This window comes from Hippocampus guttulatus, chromosome 11, assembly GCF_054856545.1.
Source record: "Hippocampus guttulatus isolate MCC_2025c chromosome 11, RoL_Hgut_1.0, whole genome shotgun sequence".
In the NCBI taxonomy this organism is placed as follows: Eukaryota; Metazoa; Chordata; class Actinopteri; order Syngnathiformes; family Syngnathidae; genus Hippocampus; species Hippocampus guttulatus.
Window position 1 is genome coordinate 8743287 of NC_141271.1, and position 21208 is coordinate 8764494.

Genomic DNA, 21208 nt, shown 5'->3' on the forward strand with positions numbered 1-21208 from the left:
TTAGTTGATCGGTCAAATACTCGATCTTAGCCCAACCACTTCAATGTCAAGCATCGTCATACGCAGCATGTCCAATTGCGGGGATGTTAGCAGAGCCGCAATAAGAGAGAAAACATCTCCGATTTGACAAGCTGTAGAATAATTGCTTTTCTCGGTGAAGCGGCGGAGTGTAACATGTGGTCGAAATTATCAGCCTGACAGAGGTGTTTGTCCTTTAAGTGTATCGGGCTAACTTTTATGGGATCATTTAAAATCCCGGCGCTCTAATGGCATCCATTCTTAAAGAGGAAATGGAAAGATCCATCATGCATGTGACAGAGGAAAAAAAGCGTTCTTCCTATCTTTTGAGTAGGAAATGCAAAACACGTTTTGGCCTTCTAGCGCAAGCCACACGTTTGAGCTGTCTGCTCTTTGCTGGGAATGTTAACGGACATTTATTGACCATCTTTTTTTAGGTGAAAATGTTGATCTAACGGAGGGTGCAAATGGTTTAAGAGCCTGAATTCAATGCAGGCAATGTGGGTTCAATTCCCACTCAGTGATGGAGTGAATGTGAGACTGAATAGCTGTCCAGTATACAGTATGTCCTGTGACTGACTGGCGACCAGTCTGGGGTGGAAATTTGCTTTTTATTTAGAGTTGGCTCCAGCTCTCCTGTACCCTGAACATGAAAAGCGGAATAGGAAATGGACGGTAGAAAATGTTCAAAGGTTCGAGAAAATAGTTGGGTTGGAACATATTGTGGTCATATATCATTAAAACTCCATGCGCGTGTGTGTGTGTGTGTGTGTGGGGGGGGGGGGGCTTTGTAATATTTAATCCAAAAATGTGGATTTTTTTGGAGTGGACTGTGCATGCTGTTAAAATACACATTTCGGACATGAAAAAAGGTGCAGAGACTCATTCTCAATAATAAAACAATACATTATAACAATTTTATGAGGGGTGTCCGTGGTGTGGCAGCACATTAGATCTTGCGTAGCCAAGTGTGTCGTGCATTTTTTTTAAAAATTCAAAATTGTTTCTAATTGTTTTGTTTATTACTATTGTCAGTGTGAAAGCATTTTTTTATATCTCTAATTCTGTGGATTATGCCTCGTGTTCCTATTCATTCATGTTCTGGGAGGAAAAAAAAAGTAACCAAAAAAAATGGAATTGTTATGGTGCAAGAAATCTTGCAAAACACGTTTTTGTCTGCCTTGAAGCACTTTTGAGTTGTCTTGTCTGGCTCTTTGCTGCAAATGTTAACGAACAGGGCTCCATAATCATGCCATATGCTTGCATGTGGCAAATCTCATTAGAGTAAATGACCTTTACCAGGCAATGCCAACATCCCAGCACTTGATAACGGAGAGCACAGGAGACAATGGCGGCTCCGGTTAACGTCTTCACTGTCGGACAGCAAAACGGATTCCCGGGAGGAACGGCTCCTCTAATTTGGGCCCATTTTTTATATTTGTGTCACGTCACTCTTGATAAATTTGCCGCATCAGGGGGGAAAGAGAGCCAGCGATAAGCGACAAAGGCGTGAAGAGTGCCGTGGACAGGAGTGGAGAGTGTTAGCAGGGTGCAGATATTAGCAGCTGCTTTTACTGCAGCGGCTGCAATATATTCAAGGCCAATCAATAAAGCTCCAGCAGACAGTGACACCCAAGCAGACAGAGGAATCATTTTCATCTGATACTTAGCAAAGGCTCCCCCCTTTTAAAAAGATTGCTTTCAGTCAATGACAAGCCGTTGTCATTTGACTAAGGCTCCCCAAATGAAATATATCGACGACCGTTATCAATCACAACCCACTCCGCTGCCATATCACACAGGCAGGAAAATGGACACTTGGGAGTGGATGGCTGTTAGGGTTTCATGTGGTCATCGCGTGCATGGCATGTTTTTAATAAGACCAATTTGCGACGACAAGGTTTATCTTTTTTTTTTACAGTTCCAACACAACCAAAACAAACTGCCGGCAGTCAAGGTTCATAGCGTCTGACAATTAAAAGTGCATATCTGCAAACTTGGTGTTCGTTTTTTTTTTTTAATTCCACAACAGGATTTTTGTTCATATTTGTGCGAAAAAAAGGGATTAAAAATGAGACCATTAAAATGGCAAAATCGCTGCAATTGAAAGTCTGAATTAAAGCACCTGGTGAAGCTGGATGGGATCCTCCACTTTATATGACAGATAATACATTTGTTAAGCAGTGTATGGAGTATGAAATCCACTTCTCATGCAACAATTGCAACAAAAATAAAAATTTAAAATGTTGAAAACAACATCAATAAATACCTTCAAAAAATAAAACAACATCGGATCCTTGGTGGATAACGGTCCCAAAATTCGACGTGCTGGAGACTATGAATGGTGTCCAATGGACAAGTTTACAGCGTGACAGAAGAATATGTCGTCGTACAACAAAGGAAGGTGCACGCAGTTACCGCCATGTGCCCTGCTTGTCAAATATATACTATGTCTTTACAAATAAAGTTATAATTTTAGTCTATGATTATGATTTTGCTGCCACGTTAGGGTAGGGTAGGCGATGACACATGTAAACGTCAGCGCCCTGGAATTCCTGTGAAAACAGAAGACCCCCTCGCTGTGTCTGCTTTTTGTTGGACCGTGACGTCATGCTCTATGCTGCTAGATAATTTAATTTGTTCTCTGTGTTTATTTCCTTGCATAGCTGGATTGCAGACGATCAAACTTAAAGGGGAAGTCAACCCTAAAATATTCTTTGCAATAACTAAAAATGGTTTTCTGAGTTAGGTCATGTGCCATTTGCTTAATTCATCTTCCATAAATGCAATATGAATCAGAATGCCAGGTTTAGATAAGTGGGGCTGCAAAAAACATACTATTGGAAAGAACATTTTGGGGTGGGCTTCCCCTTTAACTGGAGAAAATTGTAATGTTTTTTTTTTTAATATATCCCTTATATTGTTCTTATACTACTGATATTAATGACGATTTGCTGCCATGATTTCGGTTCTACCTAAAAGAAAAATAGGACTGACAAGCTGTGGCTGGCCTGACGCAGTAATCTAATTGACACTGACTCAAATGGCACAATTACGATTTTATCTACCATGTGGCCCAATTTGGATCATGGTCATAACATTAAAACAGAAAACGCCGCATGGAACTTAAATGACAATCAGACACAAATTGGATATTTGCCGACAATTGTATATATACTGTATCTACTTTCAAGGCAAGTTTGACATGATCAAAATTCACCCACACATCTTCCCAAACAACAAACCTGCTGTGATTTATTTATTTTTTTTTTTAGGATTTATGAGTGCCAAGGTTGACACTATCGTGAATTGTATTTGACCATACTCTACATGTAATAACATGGGCAATTGCAATTGAGGGACCTGCAGTGTAAATGCAGCCTGATTGTCTCCTGCAGTTAGTTGATGTGCATAATAATAAAATAATAAAAATGACCAGTCGAGTTGTCACCCATCATCAACATTAAAGCTCATTCTTGATTAATTGGATAGATTAATTTGGAGCACCAGGATGCGGGGGCGATACGTCTGCTCCACTGTCCAACCCCCCCCCCCCCCCCCCCACACTCTTCTTCTCTGTCAACTCGAATTTAGCGGCGCAAGGCGCTGACCTTTGCGAAGTGAAGAGATCAACACAATCTGAAAAGACAATGTCACTTGGTGTAAATGTGATACGCGCAATAAACAACATTCAACCTTTCGGCGGCGATTCACAGGTTTTGAGGCTGTAATGCAGAGAGAGATTGCGCGGCGATGTAAAGCAGTTTACGCAGTGAAAATGGCTGCGACATCAGAGACGCGATCATGCTTAGAAGGGAACATTAGCATGTCGGCACGTAACATTACACCACACGCAAGTGTAATGACGTGGTGATTACAGCGACAAAACAATTTTCTACGGTGATTGAAGAGAAAAAACACAAATGGTCAATGATTTTGCCTAGTAACAAAATGAAAAGCTCCTCCTACATTCCCATGTAATGGGGAGTGTTACAATCTTGCATGTAGTTGACAGATTTAGAACATTTACAATATTAATGATGATGTAATTTCAGACAAATTTCAGTGATACATAATACCCAATGTTTTCAGTTCACTACCAAACGAAAAATTCTACTTCCTTTCTGTGCCCTAAAACAACAGATGCTTCATAACTTTATGAGATCAACTGCCATCAACAATAATGACAACGTCATGCGAGAAGTGCTTACATGTGGACTCCTTCGATTTCAGTGAGCCTTCAACATTTGATCATTTTGAACAGGAATGAGGATTTGGGTACACTTTTTTTATATCCCAACTTGAGTCATTAGAAATGAATCCAGCATAACACTTACAGAAGTCAAGTGAGAAATGTTCTTAATACTAATATGTTCTTTATGCACCCCCACTGGGGTAAATACAGTATTCAGATTACGTAATATTGATTTAGTGGAATATGAATTAAGCAGGGCGGCACGGTAGTCGACTGGTTAGCACGTCTGCCTCAATGTGCAGAGGTGTAGGGTTTTGCTCTGGCCTTCCTGTGTGGAGTTTGCATGTTCGCGAATGGTTGTTCGCCTATGTTTGCCCTGCGATTGGCTGGCAAGCAGTTCGGGGTGTCCCCTGCCAACTGCCCGAAGACAGCTGGGAGAGGCTCCAGCACGCCCGCGATAAAATGGATGGACGGATTAAGCAGAAAAAGACATCTGTTTTCATCCCTCTCAGGGGGCGACCATTTTGTCTTGGCCTGCCACTGGCTGTTGACTGAAAATGACATCACTATGCCTAATGTGAACATCACATGACTAAACCCAAAAAACTGATGAATCGTGACCGTCGTTACCTGAGCAACTGTGATGTCATTTTCAGTCGACAGCTAGTGGCAGTCCAAGGCAAGATGGTCGCCTCATGAGACTGATAAAAACAGAGACTGATTTTTTTTTTTTTTATACAAAATTCATACTGTACAAACTCAATATTAATCAGAGTGTTGTGTTTAGACTAGTGGGGGCGCATAAAACATAATATTTTGTATAATATTGCATTTATTTATGATTAAGATATCCTTTATTTGTCCCACACTGGGGAAATTTACAGTCAACAGCAGCAAATTTGGGGGGTAGAAAGAAGAAAAACAAAGTGTTTGCAAGCACAAAAATAAATGTAGATTTATGTAATTTGTGAGTTCCAGAAAGGATTGCAAATCTTGGGTCAGGTTGCAGTATTAAGTATCTCCAGGTTGGATCTCTGGAGTGTAGTGTAAATCCTTTCCGAAAACAAGTATATTCTTGTGGGGTGATTTGTTTTTGTTTAGTTATTTTTTTTGGATGTGAGGCGGGAAAAAATGGTTCTGCATCATATTAAAAAAATATGTTAATGAGGGTCCTCTGTTTACGACGGTAGTCTATCACTAACCCATCACAGTGGTGAAGTTGTAATTTCAGTAAATATTTTTTTATTAAAAAAAACAAGATGTCATAACTATCAAAATTGAAATAAAAAACAGTAACTCGTGGGCATGAACCCCCCTTTTTTAAATTCGTACTCACTTATAAACTAAGTACTCACTTGAAAAACCTAAATGTAGACCTCTATGACGGTAATTTTGATCAATGAGGAATAACCTGCACATGCTTTTTGTAATGTATAATAATGACAGGAGTAGACTTCAGGTCCGTTTCAAAGATCTTAGAATTGATTTGTGTGGACAATATTTTAAAAAAATATCTGCAGAGGAGCCGAGTGTGTAACCGCCCCTTCCAACTTTGCTTGATATGCATCATTACGAAAATAATATTTCATCAATCTCATGTGGTATTGCAATCTATTTCTGCAATTGTCGTCGTGGCATTTGTGGTGTTTTTTGCGGGGCGACTCCCCATTTCCCCGTCATGCATATTCAACAACGGCGCACACTGCCGGAATTGGAACGAGGACATTAAACTTCATTAAAGAGGAGAAATGATTATCAGATTTATCTGTTGAAATGTCTATTAAAACGTGTGACTTATCTGTCACCTGGCTCCCAGGAGGCTCGCCAGCCTAATGGAGAGATGGCGAGGGCCTCAACCCAAGAGAGTGAAAGAGGGAGCGAGAGAAAGAGATAGAGTGAGGGAGAGAGAGAGAGAGAAAGAGAGAGAGCGCAATTAAGCTCTTTGCTCATCTTGTTGTCTTTATTTGACAACACCTTGCCACATTTCTGTTCCTGAACCTTTTAAACGGCTTCTCCCGTCGCCTGAACACAAAACAGTGCTGTAATGCATAAATCAGACATAAATGTGCCCCCTCACCCCCCACCGCCGCCAACCACTCCATGGAGGAGCTCTTGTTCATGAAACAAATTCCATTCAGCCCATGGCTAAAATCGCGTTGCTCTCGAGAGCTTCCCTGGGACAAAAGGTTCCCACAAGAGAGCTACACAAGAAGACGGATGAAGTTGCCCCCAGACACTCATATCAGGTCAGCATGCGCTTTATCCCCTAATGGTTAAGGTTACGATAGAGTAGAGATGGGGGGGTAGATACCAGATCTTAGCCTGAGGGCCATCGTTCTGTCTAGCAGGGACAACAAGGAAGCACTTGCCACCATCCTCCATCCATGTGTTGGCCCACATTCACAGAGCAGCCACCAGTCTCCTGCAGCAGCGAGCTGGTCGAAGCCGCTTCGGATGTGTCCTTCCACCCGGAGAGCGTTATTATTAGAAAGGACATAAACAGACTAATTAAATCGCAGTAGCGCAGCCGAGGCTGACAGCTGGCGCAGAGAGTGTGACCAAACGGATTGCTGTCAAGAGTGCGGGCGCGGCATCGCTGCATGTGGCCATCGTCTGTGGACAGGCACAACACCATGCAGTGCCACTGCACATACATGAGGGTCTGAAATGTGCCTGATATTCAGAAGACATGTTTCCTTTCAAATACCTATTATTCAGATTCCACTACATGTCATTTACCGTATATACTGTATATCTCGTATATAGATATAGATAGATAGATAGTTAAATAGATCGATGTTTCATTCAAATTATTTCCATATTTTAGCATATTTCTTCATCGTCTTGTTCTTTCACATTGAACATTTTAATGCAAGATGTAATTTTAAAAATATATTTTATATACAGTATATTTTTTTCTTTTTGTATCTTTATCTGATTTTACATTTCTGTAGAAGCTAGCTGTCAAACCCAAGACCCAGAGAACAGATCTGGCCCACCGCATCAATGCATACGGCCTGCAAAAGAAGCAAAGTAGTTAATGAAAACAAATGAGAAAAAAACATTAGGTAAAAAAACATTTTTTGAAATGAAATAAAAATGAGTGTTCGAAAAAACAATACCTTCATAACACAAACTCTGATTATAGTATTATTTACAATTGTATTGGGAGATGCCCAGTGCACTGTACCCACCAATTTGCAGGATGCTTTTGATACTGCGCCATTATGTCAGCATGTAACGCAACACAAGATAATCTGTACCCCCCTTTTTTGCTTCAATACCATATAAACAAAGTCACGCTAAAAGTTGCAGTGAAAAAAAAACACTGAAAGTTTTCATCATCTATCCATCCATCCATCCATCCATCCATTCATCCATCCATCTGCCTGCCAAACTAATCTGTATCTATCTTTGACAGTCACGAATAAAAGTAAGTGCCTTGTAGTGGAGTGGAATCCAGTAGCTACAGTTCAAGGTCAATAACGACCATAAATCTGAAAGTCCATTGGAAAATTAATCTGTCAAATGTATGGTTGGAAAGGCGACTTCACTCTGAGTACAACACAACAAGAATTTTGAATGAAGGGTTCAGATTATACTGCCTATCAAAAACCTGCTCAAAAAACACTTTAAAATTAGAGTAACAGTCTAACTATATTATTCCTCAACATCTCTTTTTCTCATTTGTTTCCACTTTCAGAAAGGGGTGTTTGCGCCGTTGTGGGAGCCGACTTCATTCCCGGCAAATTAAAGCAGCTGCCCTCGTTGCCTTTAAATTCAGCATCGGAGAGGTGCACATTCTACATGGCGGAAGCATAAAAGACTTGCTGGACTCCATGCAGAAGATCGACATGTGCAAAGTACATTTATAGGGTACTGCAATAACATCTCCTCTTGAGGATGACATAAAATTGGCCACGGCAAAGTGGGCACTTGGAGACCATCGTGAATCCCCGTTCCTGGGTCTGAGTGTGACGACCCAACCAATGATTCGGAGGGTTTGATGCACGGTTTCGTCATATTTATGAATGAAATACAGTACTACCCAACACATATCAGCAAAGCGCAAAATCTCTCTGCCTGCACCTGGATCAAATCGAACAAAATCGTGTCACACCCTGTAGTTTCCCCTGGTCTAAAGTCTAGTCTATAAAGTACTTTCTGTCACCACATTGTCAGGTGCGCGGGGAGCGTAACAGAAAATGTCTTCAATCTGCTAGAACGCCCGGCGAGGCTCAGCGCGGTGTGCGAAATTCCCAAACACGGTAAACCAGACTTGCCCTGGCACGAAAATGAAGACGAATTAGTTAATACACCGACATCACTGTCACAAAGGGGAACCCTTGTACCACGAATGGTACAGAGAACACACTTTGAAAATTACAGACAACACGTATATCATAACTCAAAGGCTAATGTCTAATTTACTCACTCGATTATGAGATATGGGAATCAAAAAGACTCATCATATTAGTCCTTTATTGAACTGAGAATATGAATCAGGGTTGTCAGCGGTTGGTTTATTATAACAAAATGGTCAGCTCATTTTTGAGTTCGTGTTTTTCTGCAAAACAAAATGGCAGCACGATCTGTCGCCATAGTGAACGCATCTGCCAGCCAATGGAAATGCTTGTTGATGCACGCCGTAATAAAACACGTTTTATTATCTTCCCATGCAGGAGATTACGGACTTTTGCATTCTGTAGGCCAGTAATACCAATACAGTGTGTTGTGGTACTTTTGTGTGCTGTGAGAGATCATTTCACGAAGACTGGTCTGAAAATAATTTGTGGATCTTTGTTTATCTATCTATCTCGAACAATTAAATGATCCCACTAAATACAAGAGCTGCATCATTTTCTTGTTGCATCATGTACCATCAGATCTTTTTGTCATGAGAAATAAATGTTGCTCAAGGTTGGGAAGCTATAAGCTATCTTAAAGAGGGCATGGAATGTTTTCATCAGTTAACAATGTCATTTACACACATGTTAATTTATAGTGCTATCCAGCAGAGCGGTAAACATTCAGGTAATTAGCGCTTGCTCTCGATGCTCGCTCTGGGCGGCTCTCCGGCGTCGCAAAGCAGAGACCCCATATCGGGAGGGGGCCCCGTTATGCATTGATCTTGCAAAATTAAGACTAACCGCCCCAGATTGCCGCGTCTTGATGTACCGTCTGGCCGAGCGACACATGCTAGGCTACGTGCTGTTTGTGGGCCGAACACAATGACTCAGGCCTTGCCGTGCACCTTAAATAATTAATGATTCCCCTTAAAGTGCCGTTCTATCTGTTGACCGCAGATATGATGATGATGAGAAAATATTGTTTGAACAAGTCAATAATGGCGACGACAACGAGAATAACCTAATCAATGCGGCTGCAGTGTTTGCAAACTTGAATTATAAACGCAGATCATTGATCTCTTCCATTTCTCCTTCATGTGATGCAATGCTTTATCGACCGGCCAAGGATAATGGGAACTTTCTATTTTAGATTTAGCATGACTTCTGCCCTCCCCACCAGCCCTCCATTCCTTTATGCTTAGTCTTCATCCTTTTATTTGAAATTTGCAAGCTGTAGCGTCAGCTTAACCAAAAAGGATTAAGTCCCAAACCCAACAGAGAACACAGATAATGCTCAGTAATTGGTAAAAAATGAAGATGAATGGGACAGCTAGATAAGGACCAATTAGCTGCTGGGAGTGTACAGCTGTGGTCTCCTCACAGAGCGCTCTCAGGGGCCAAAGCCCCCCTTTTCTGATGCATGTGCATGAGCGTGCACGCACACCCACACCCACACACAAATGCGCTAACATGCAAGAATGAGGGTGGTGCTGCCAGAAATTAGCCTGATGACCCTGGAACGGAGAAAATGGCGCTTCCTCCTCGTCTTGCCATTTCCCTCTAAACTCGCATGCAGGCAACACTCCAGGTATGTGGACAACGCCAAATGAGCAGGTGGAGATTTTGGATTTCGAAGTAGGTTACCATGTCTACACTGCAGCAGAACTGCTGATGTCAAACAAATCAGTTTTCTGGTCGAATTAAGAACCATCCCCCCATAGAAAATAATGAAAAGAGAATGAATTCAACTCTTGGGTAAAACTGTGGCTCTCAGTGATGTTTTCAAGAACGTTTTAATATATTTATGACAAATGAGCCGATTTTTTTAAATCAAGAATGAACATAGCATTTTTCGACTTTCTTCTGTATTGGAATGTGCAGGAAGGTCAGCGACAGTGAGTACCACTTTTGACCTGGCCATGGAGCCGCTTCCTGTTCTATGGTTGTCATCACTAATTGCTTCTTTGGTAAGAGCAAGTTTACACAAAAAGTTGAACAAAAAGCACTGAGCTAAGTCTAACGCTTAGAGGCATAGTTTGATGGAAAATGGATGGATTCCAAATGGTGCTATTTCAGAGTCATTCAAATTACGAAATTAAATTGTCTTTTTGTGAGCTGCTACATTATCACTAATTTTTCGTCCACACATCAGATTCCTGCTTTTCACCCATTCACAAAAGTAGCTATTTTGTCTTATCCGAAAATGATTTTCTTTGGTTTCCGATTGACTACTCAAGCCATAATTTTTCTGCCATTTTTCCAGGTTAGTTTTGGCCACCAGCTGCACTGACATGGAATGAAGTGTCTGAAGTGTGACACCCAACAGTCACTTCTCCAGCCAAGTTGTGTCGAAAATAACTGTCATGGTTTGACAATATTTGTTCATCACAACAAACATTGGTGCTGATGTCATCTACTCTAATTATCCGATTGTGGGATGTCGTGTCACACGGGTGCATTAATGTCTCTTTTCCCTGGGTTCTACCATATATGAAAAGCAAACGGTCGATCTTCTATTTCAGCTCTCATACAGGTATTTGCAGGACCTGTCTGTGAAAGAGGCAGGGGCTTTTATATATATATATATATATATATATATATATATATATATATATATATATATATATATAGTGCCACCGAGATTCAGCAAACATGTTTTGATGTGGTCCGGGATTTTTCTTAAAATTCCACTGGTGTGGAGGGACATTTGTTTGAGGCCGCCGTGTGTAAGAAAACTGTTTTGTACAGTATGTATGGACACCGTCTGAGTCTCTACTGCTCAGAAGTCGATTAGGAAGCGTTGCATTTAAGCAGTCTTCGCCCCACTTGTGTTTCTTTGGTTGGTGGCATCATCTGGCTGATGACAGTCAGAATTCCCATATCTAATTACGAGCGGGATTTCAGCTCCATTAGAGCTGCGTGGTGACGAGTCGGACGAGTGGCGTGGCAAGCACCCAGTGGCCAAAGAGAAGGCCGGGAGTAGGTTGAAAGATGGATGGATTTTGATAAAATAATAAAGGAGGAGCGGTTGAACATTGTCATCTTTACCTCCCACTCCTCTTACTGAGAAACACTTTATTTTCCTTCCACGCCAGAGAAGAAAGAAAAAATAACAATTCCTTCTCATGGAATTGGCAGGTGTTTGTTAGTGGGCAGCGGACAGTGTTTTCTCTCCCAGTAATGAAGGTTGTGGCTGGGGTCAGTGCACAGAGGAAAACTGGGGAGGGGAGTGGGTGGTGGGGGCTGTTTATCCCCCTCAAGGCCCAGCGCCACATGTGTTTTGCTTGGTCTGTGATCTGTAATTGTGGCATTTCCTGAGAGGCGCAGGAACAATCCACAGTGTACTCTGGGAGGGCTGATTCTAACAGGCAACCTTGATTCATTCCCGTAAAAAATATATTAAAAAAAAAAACCAACACAAAAAAAACCCCAGTTTTCATTTCTTTGTCTCTCATCACAGACAGTATTCCCAACATTCAAAACTATTTCCCCTCTTGCTCAGGATGTTTGCCTAGTTTGGTTTAAGAGTGGAACCAGCTGTTTTTCCTTTTCTTATAATTAATAACATTGATGCAAACAGGAAACTAATTGAGATGAATATTTAATGCAAGGGAGAAACATCAGGCTGTTCAATTTACATCAACACAAAGACAGCTACCGCCGATCCAACTCTACAAACGGAACAGAGTGTCCTTCACAGGCTGGCTCACGCTTTCAGCCTTCTCACACAAACACTCAGAGGGGGCACCTGTAGCTAAGAGGGTTGGGATTTAATACAGCCATGCAGTCCAATTATATCAATGTCACGGCTGGTCACATACACTGTACATATATCCAGCTTCAAAGATTTTGTATGTAGGTAGGGTAAAGCTGCTTGCATAGGTATTTGACGGGTATAGGTTAAGTAGGTACACAGTGCAAGTTCAGTAGGCGATTTGTTGTTGGGGAATTGGGTTTTTCTACCTTTTGGTACCTTAAAGGTACTTAAAGTAAAGAAGATAGCTAGATAAGGTGGTGTGTAGGGTTGGTAGTTAAGTAGGATAAGGAGGTTGCAGATAGGTACACTGAAAAAAATTGGTGTTATGAATTTACACAATTTTATTTTGTCAGGTGGTTGCACACAATAAAATCATCTGGATCCAAATGCATTTTTTTAAGATAGATGGATAGTTAAAAAAAAACGTATTTGGATTAGGTTGATTTTATCTCATACAACCACCTGATGAAATAAAATTTAGCAAATTCAACGTACCTTTTTTTTTCAGTGTGGGTAAGCAGGGTTGGGTAAGAAGGTCGGTAGGTAGGATAGATAGGGTGGTAGGCAGGGTAAGGAGATCTGCAGGAAGATAGATAGGTTGGAAGGTAAGGACAGGATTGGTGGGAGGTACAGTAGGTATGGTAGCCAGGTAGGTCGGATATGAAGAGCGGGTAGCTAGGTAGCTAGCTAGCTAGCAAGGGCCGAGTCGGATTTTGTACGGACATCAGTGATGAATAAAGCGGTGTCAAGAGAGATAGTTGCTGAATCGTTATCACACAAGTTGATATTTTGGTGGATTTACTGGTATTAAATATAATCCAAGGGTGGAGATGGATGAAGAAGCAATGCAATAACTCTGCGGCGTATTATCAAGATGACTCCTGCTGGCCACCTCTGTCACAGACGAGTGCTTGATATAAACACGAGATTGCTGCGACACCCGGTAATCAATATGAGGATGGTTTTCAGTACCAAACATCATTTGTCTCCGAGACCATTCCTTTGACCAAACGGAGCATTAATTCAAATCATAAATCTGAGCTGATTTAAATCCGCATTGAGTGAGAGCAGGGGCGAGATGAGGAGGAGGTGGGCGCCGGTGTGGGGGCAGGGGAGTGTAGAGTGGCCCTGTCGAGCTAATGATTTATTTTCTACATTTCTGCGAGCGAGAGATTTGTCCATACTCACTGACAGGTCACCTTCAAACGCCACTGGCAGACTGTTCATCACCATGCATACGAGCATGGTCTCATCGTAGCGGGTAAATATTAAAGGAAAAAGAATCCAATTGATTGTGGATGGGGCCAAGAGGCGTCGCCGCCATATATTTCACTCACAAGCTAATGCCGGACGCACCTGAGAGCCGCTCCCGCCCTTCGCCGGCTAGGATTATGATTCTAGCGCGGCGTGGCCGTGCTCAAGGTTACCATTTAAATTGTAAAAAGATAAAAGAGTTTCTTATTAGCTCCAATGCCGCAGCCTTGCTGTTGGTGCTCACATTTATCTTTATTTCCGTGACCTCGCACACTCCTATTCTCTTCCGTCTTTCTTTTTTTTTTTTTTTTTTTTAACACACTCTATTCTCTTGGAGCAACGACCTCACGGTTTATGCATTCCGTATTGTTAAAATCGGCTTCGGATACACATCCTGTTTTCGTGTGCGGTGTCAAGTGTTACTAGTGAAATGTATTCACGAGTCGCAGTAAGTGAATCCAAAAGCTTCCATTTAGCAGCCAAAGCTTCAGGGAATACATTTGGTTTATAATTCGGAATGGGCTCGTGGATCTGCTCTATTATCATTCTCTTTAATACACTAAGTGCTTCTGTGTGATATCATGAAAATCCTTCTGCATTTTAGGGCTAATAATTAATTGGAATGGCACACAGCGAAAGGAGGGAAGAAAAAAAAACCAAAGCTTTCACAGCAATTCAATTAGGCCTTGTTAAAAGGCTGATAGCTTTGGGAAATTGTGTTCACAGATTCACTTAGCCTTCAAGAGTGTTGAGTTTTTTTCTCACTTTCAACACAACAATCTCAAATGTCAGGTGAGGAAAATAAGAAACAAGCCTAACCAAGCTTTGCAGCTAGCTCAGATTAGCCAATATTGGTATGTTCCTACTTATAACAAAAGGTGACTACTTTTAAAATTGTGTACAGTATATTGTCAATGGGTGGAGGATTTTGAAGAAAATCTGACAAATTTGAGGGCAAAAAAAAAAATCCAAGAAAAATGCAGTTGAACCTGTTGGCTGGAAAATGTTGCTATCTAGCTGCAAATATAAATCCCATAAAAATATCCACTGAAAATCAATCTTAGCCATTAATTCTTGTGTATTGGAAAAATGTCAGGCCCAATCTAAAAATATGCAGTAAAAGCTACTTATTGATATCAGGCCCCTAAGTTACCATGTATGCTACAAGTGCTGTTCATTATTTAATATGTTTTGAAAAAGATAATATTAATAAACAGTTTAAAAAACTACATTTTTTCCTTATTAGCCACCTAGTGAGCTACAAATCCCAGACTACAAAAAAGGGGAGTTGGAATTGCCATTATTGTGTATCCTTAAACTATGACAGAAATACTTTCAGTTGTAAGGAGCAAAACTCACTCCTCAATCTCAAATTATGATCCACTTTATTGGTTGTTTATTCGCTGTCCAGCTTGCGAGCTAGATAGCTAGTTAAATTCATTGTTAAATGACTACAACTAGAACATATTTTGATGTGTTCATGATATACTGATGAGTCAATCGTTTTTTGTTTTTTTCCCCCTGAGAATGACTGTGTTGATGACAGTACAGTACATGCGCCCTCACCGACGCTGGAGCTGAGGTCTCCGTTCTCACCGTCGGCCCCGTGGTGGTGGTTGGCGTTGGCGTGGAAGCCGCCCATGGCCTCCAACTTGATCTTCTTGACTTTCATGGCCTCTGCGATGGCTGCGTTGGCTGCTGCAGCCGCTGCCGCCGTGAGACCTTGAGGGAGGGGGGAGAAAGAGGAAGCATAACAGACTGCTTAGCTACAGTGTGCCACAAGTTCGCCAGGGGACGCAAAAAACCTGCTTGAGCAAATGAATGGAAAGAAAAGGGGACTTTTGAAAGAGTAGAACAATGAATAATGTCATACCCCATGGGGAATAGGCATGTACATGTTTTTTCATGTGGCGACAGAGGATATCTTCACAGCAGGCTGTCATGATGATGATATCATACGATCGTGATGAAGGCTACACCCACCCCATGGTGCCTCACCCTCTACATTGAAATATTCGTGCCTTCAAAGGGAAGAGATGCCGTTATAATAACTACATGTGAATCACGATGCAAGCATTCGTTTGTTCAGTTTATTTACCGTTCCAGTGTATGAGTTACGCTTTGATATTATACTCTCAAATGTCCTATGGCCAGCGGTGTACTGATTGGCCAGCATCTGCCCGGTGGGCCGGCAATCCTTTGGGCCCAACTGCGATGCATATATTTATTTATTTGCTTATTTATACACCCTAATTAATTGCCCTTGCTCATCACATTGTAATACTGCACACTTGCCAAAATCTAGCAGCCATGGCACCTTATTCTGAGAAAATAGCAAATGGTCATTGTCGAGAAGTATTGGATGAGGAGCAAGTATCCACTTTCTACCACATAGTAATTTAGGTATTTATTTTTGAAAGCTAGCATCGTATTTTGAGAAACGGTTTATGCTGCAATTTGTTAGAAATCATCATGGTTGCTTTTCATGACTTTATAAAGCAGCCCTATTTATGCCGGACATGCATGTTATAGTTTTAGTGGAGGTAACGAGAGACAACAAACTTGTGATGGCTACAATTTTAACGATACTGTACATTGTTTTAAATATAAAGTAGAAAAAGAGAATATACTGTACCTAAAGGGGTCAAACTATAAATGACATTTCTATTACATAGTATTTATCTGATATATGCGTGCCTGAAGTCAACTACATTTTTGGTTATCTTGGTTGGTGCATTACTATGAGCCTTTTAGTCCCATAATGTTCGGTTTCGATGGTTTACACTGTTGCAATTTTTCCAGGAAATTCAAGCGTTTTTAGTTTTGATTTTAAGCTTTTAATTATCATTTCAATTTGTTGATGGCAGTGGAGGAGAGAGAAGAGGGACTTCTTTGGACACACACCGTACCAAATATGTTTCGAATAATTTTAAAATCAATTCCTTTGGGGAGCACACATAAATTAGGAATTCTAAAATGTTTTTACATGTTCAAAAATTGGGCTAAGTAGCACTAAAGTTAGCAAGAAAGTTGTTAGTCAAATAGAAACAATGTGCACTGATGTTACCTGGCTCAGTTTTATAGATTAAAAAATATATATTTTAAGCGTGTTGTTTTACAGCAATGGAACGTTTAAACAATCAGGTCCATTGTCCAAGTTGATTAGTCATAATTTCAAAAAAATAATACTTTGAAATACAAAAAATATATATAAGTGGGACAACATTTCCAAGTTCCAAGATTATTTTGTGTGCCTTAAATATGGATTTTCCTCAATAACTCTTTTTCCAATTTTCAAACATAAAGAATGAGCATGACCAGACCCTCAAATAAAATGGACTGGATATGATCTAGTATGTGCGGGATAATAGACACACATATGGCGAGTGCACTGCAGAGATCATAAAGCATCGGGTTTGTCATTGCGGCACTTTCGGGGCTTCTGGCTGTATCAAACGTGACTTGAAATCTTTATTCATGAGGCTTCTGTCTCCAGCAGTTGCGACAAATAGCGCTAAAGCTCTTCCGGGCCGGCGTGCATGGTACGCGCGGTCCCGGGAGAATCCCCCCGAATTCTCCTCGCCAACAACATAAAAGATGCGCAATTGGGAAAAGATGAAAAAAAAGGAATACAATAGAAAAGCGCCTATTAGTGGAATCAGTCAGCTCCGCCATAGAGTATATCACCTGCCCTTTCACTGCTTCGCCGCTGCGCTGTCACACTCAGAAGGGGCTTTTAGCACACGTGTGAAGGGGCGGGAATCGAACGTGTGAGCCTGGCAGAAGATGCTCTTTTTTTCCCCAGCTGATAGGCAGATGGCGAGAGTCATTCTGCGCATATAATTTCGAAGCTTGTTTGCATCTTAAAATACATCAGGACCATATTGACGCACTGTATACATCATGTCAGCGATGGCCCCCTCGTTTGTGACCGACTGTTCCATATGCAAAAGGCGTCAGACAGAAAAAAAAAAAGTCAGGGGCCCATAAGAAGGTGATACTTGTGCACATAATGAATGTAGCCCCTGCCTGGCCTGAAGGTCAGCCTTCATTTGTGTATAATGGCCAAGAGTCAACTGTTTCCCAAATGAGACGTATGCAGAACAGACTGCAGAGTAAATATTGAAATCACCTCCGGGGCTGTTTGTGTGATAAATTCACCGCACAAATCAGGTGTAGGGAACACCTCGCCGTGCCCCCACCCGCAGCTTTAAATGTGGTTTATTGTACTGCAGCCTGTGAATCCTTAACACTTGTGAGTACCGTCTAGGATATTTTATTTGCTGTTTGTTTTGCCATTGTTTCGTGTGTTAAGACAACCAGCGACAACAAACATTTCCTCATCTGCCCAAATCAAAGCTGGGTGGAACAAGTGCAGTTTAAGACATGCCGGGAAATATACCAGCCGTGCAGGAAAATTAACATATTTTCCCGAAATTCCCGATAGCCACCCCACCCCTGGCAATCTTACAAATTGTCTATGAGAAGATATTTTCATATGAAAAAGCTCCAAATGGCACCTCGTATGAAAAGATGTAACTATTTTGCAAGACATCAGAGCATTTGGAGAGGAGCTTTGATGAAAATGTCTGTTCCTAAGATGTTTCGTGCCTGAAACTGCACTTTGAGGCCGACGCGCGAACCAGTCAACCACCGGGCCGCCCACCTCTAGGACATTGTTCACGAATGTCTTGCACTTGGCTTTTGGGAGCTTAACATTGCAAGATCAGAAAATGTCCTTTTTCAATTGCATATTGATCAATGCATTCATCTAAAAAAAAAAAAAAAACTGCAAATGCAAAGAAATGCAGAAGAAGCTGTGGATCAGATGTTTATGATATTGCCGAGCAGAGCTATCAAACGAGGCTCACTTTGTCTTTGGCTAAACGACTCCCTTAATAAATCTACTTTGTAAAATCTTTCTCCTGCTAATTGTTTCATTCCAACAGATCAATTGTCATATCTTCAGAACCCGCGGCTTGACGCAGCAGGCGTAATGAGGAGGACAGGGAAGTCTATTAAGCCGCAGGAAGTCTAAAACGTCAACATTCCACTTGGTTGCTAATCTGCATTCATTACCATGCAAACAAAACAATCCCGCCTTGTATAGTCTCCCAAAGTCACCTTAAGATTCAGACGCTGGTATGGACACAGGTACGAATCATTGTGAGCGCAAAAGCAAACCCAAAGGAAAAAAAAATGCAGAACCCGTCAAAGAATTAATGGAGACTAGCGTGGCGGTGTCACACGGGGAGCACCAAACAGCAAATAACAGAGACAAGGTCTGACGGTAGCCCTTGGAGCAGCTGTCATATTAAATAATAATGAAGGATCTATTAATATGCAAAGGAAGCAGCAGCCGACTGGCTTAACGCTGTCATGCCTCCGCATATTGTCAGGATCTTCATCATTAATTAACATGCTAGCTGCCCCATACCTGCGCCAATGTCAGAACATTCTTACGACAAACACTCCGGTGCCTGTGCCCTCCGCAACTAACTCGCATAATTGAATTAAAATCAGATTACCTTCACACCACTGCCCAAAAACTGGATTCATATTTCTCACAAAATGAAAGTTTTTGGCTTTGTTAAAGAGCCCACCACGGGCACACATTAAAACACTTAAACATCAGCTTACGTATACATGTGGCAGCAAATTAGCGACACGAGCAAGGCTACGCTCTTAGGTGAACTGCCCCTACTCGAACTGTGCTACATTGCATCACGAAAACTTTAGGATCAGTTACAGTGCTTGCTAACCTTATGACAGGCTGCCAACTGAGAGGAGGAGTGACCAGCAGCACAAAGAAACAACGCAAATTGGAGGTGGATCTATTTTAAAAGCAGCTTGAAATGGCGGATTAGGGCAAGCTGCTCTCGTCGCCACCGACATGCTAATTGTATGTCAAAAAGGCATACATATTTCGACAACAGTAAAACAACACGGGTCGGCTGAGCCACATGTGATTCTGAAATAAATACATACATACGATCAAAAACACAATTTACAGACTTCTGACTTTGAACAGCAGTCATGTATGACGACAGAACAATGAACCCCACTATTTGCAGAGGATAGGGATCAAACTCATACAATTCTTCAAAATCGGCAAGTAATTGATGCCCCCACTAAAATGTTTTAAGTATAATTGCCTGTAGAGGGCAGCAAAAAAAAATTGTCTGAATGAAACTCCTCAACACACAGATACCGCAAAATAGTGGCAAAGTTTTTTTTCAAATAAAACTACGCAATTCAACTCAACATAGCTATTTGACACAAAGATGCAACAAAGTGGCAGCAAAGTAATACTTTTATATTGCATTATGTGCCGTCAACGGTTTCATAATACATGGACTGCGTGATTATGAAGTCATGTCAATGTGATTTTGTGTATTGTGCGAATGCATGTCACTGAATGTCCTGTTGGTTGTTTGTCTTTATATCTGCCCGGTGATTGAGTGGCGACCCATTCGGGGTGTAGTCTGCCTTCCGCCTGGAGTCAGCTGGGATAAGCTCCAACGACCCCCGCGACCCTGTTTAGGATAAACTTTGTTGAAAGCAATGGATGGTTTTAAGACAGGGCCTTGGCGAGTTTGAAGAAGCCATATTACATGTTTTAAGGCAACTTCCATCAAATTTAAGACCTCTCCTTCACTAAATTTGACCATAATGACTGAGTGATATGAACTTCGCATTATATCACAGAAGCGAATATGTAGTTACGACATATTTGTAAAGATATTTTGTTCGGATATACAGAGGGCAGTCTAGTTTATGTCTGCAGTCATTTTAAGACCTTTGAATGCTGGCATATCATTTTTGGGGGTCTTGAATTTGGACCAAATGTTAGAATCGCTGGTCATCTTTATTTTGACAAAACTGAAGTGTGTAAGGGACAACTGCAGCCCACCACTATAAAATACTTTATTTTCCTTTTACTTTTAAAAGTCCATCCATTGTCCAATCCACTTACGTAGTTGCCACTGCACCAATGATTTTAACTTCCAGTGGGGCAAACAATAATTTCAGGGTTTCACTGTCTTGTTATTTTATCAGTGAAGTAGTGGACATTTGCAGGTAGGATGTATACTGTTGGTGGCATTCATTTCTCTAATGGTAAACTCGTTCCTCTGGCACATAAATGAATTACACTGAAGCTTGTTCTGCTCAAGTCGTGGCCCATAGTGTGAGTGGAGGTCCTCTCTCCACTTTGAAGGAGATGTCATTTTCGTGTGGTGTCACTCCATGGCAAATAATCCCATTTGGAAGGTTGGGAACGTCGGGTTGGGAGTGGGGGTGGGGCAATCTGCCTGTAATGCATCAGCCACCTGAAAAACTCCCTTAGGCACGTGAATACACTTACACGTGCGGTTTCACACACACACACACACACACACACACACACACACACACACACACACACACACGCACACGCACGCATGCATGCACACACACACACATGAACATCTGAGAGTATTTCCTTAAATGGGAAGCTAAGCATATTAAAATGTCCTCTTTTCTAAATGTAGGCGTTGTCAAGGGCACACATACATATGTTAACGATATGTTCCAACATGCATATTGCTGCTGTTGTTAGCGAGTGAAGGAAACCTGTACTACAGCGTAGGCGTT

General features: G+C 41.4%; 1 protein-coding gene across 5 annotated transcripts in view; it reads right to left on the minus strand.

Moving 5' to 3' along the window:
- The window catches only part of dachd (dachshund d), a 136245-nt gene that overhangs the window by 39521 nt on the left and 75516 nt on the right, over window positions 1-21208 (minus strand). For 4 of the 5 annotated variants that reach the window (XM_086124041.1, XM_086124040.1, XM_086124038.1 and 1 more), the window contains exon 3: window positions 15140-15295. In XM_086124041.1, the coding sequence (XP_085980167.1) occupies window positions 15140-15295 (156 nt within the window). The remainder of the gene's footprint in view (window positions 1-15139; window positions 15296-21208) is intronic. The other variant, XM_086124039.1, reaches the window with a different exon arrangement.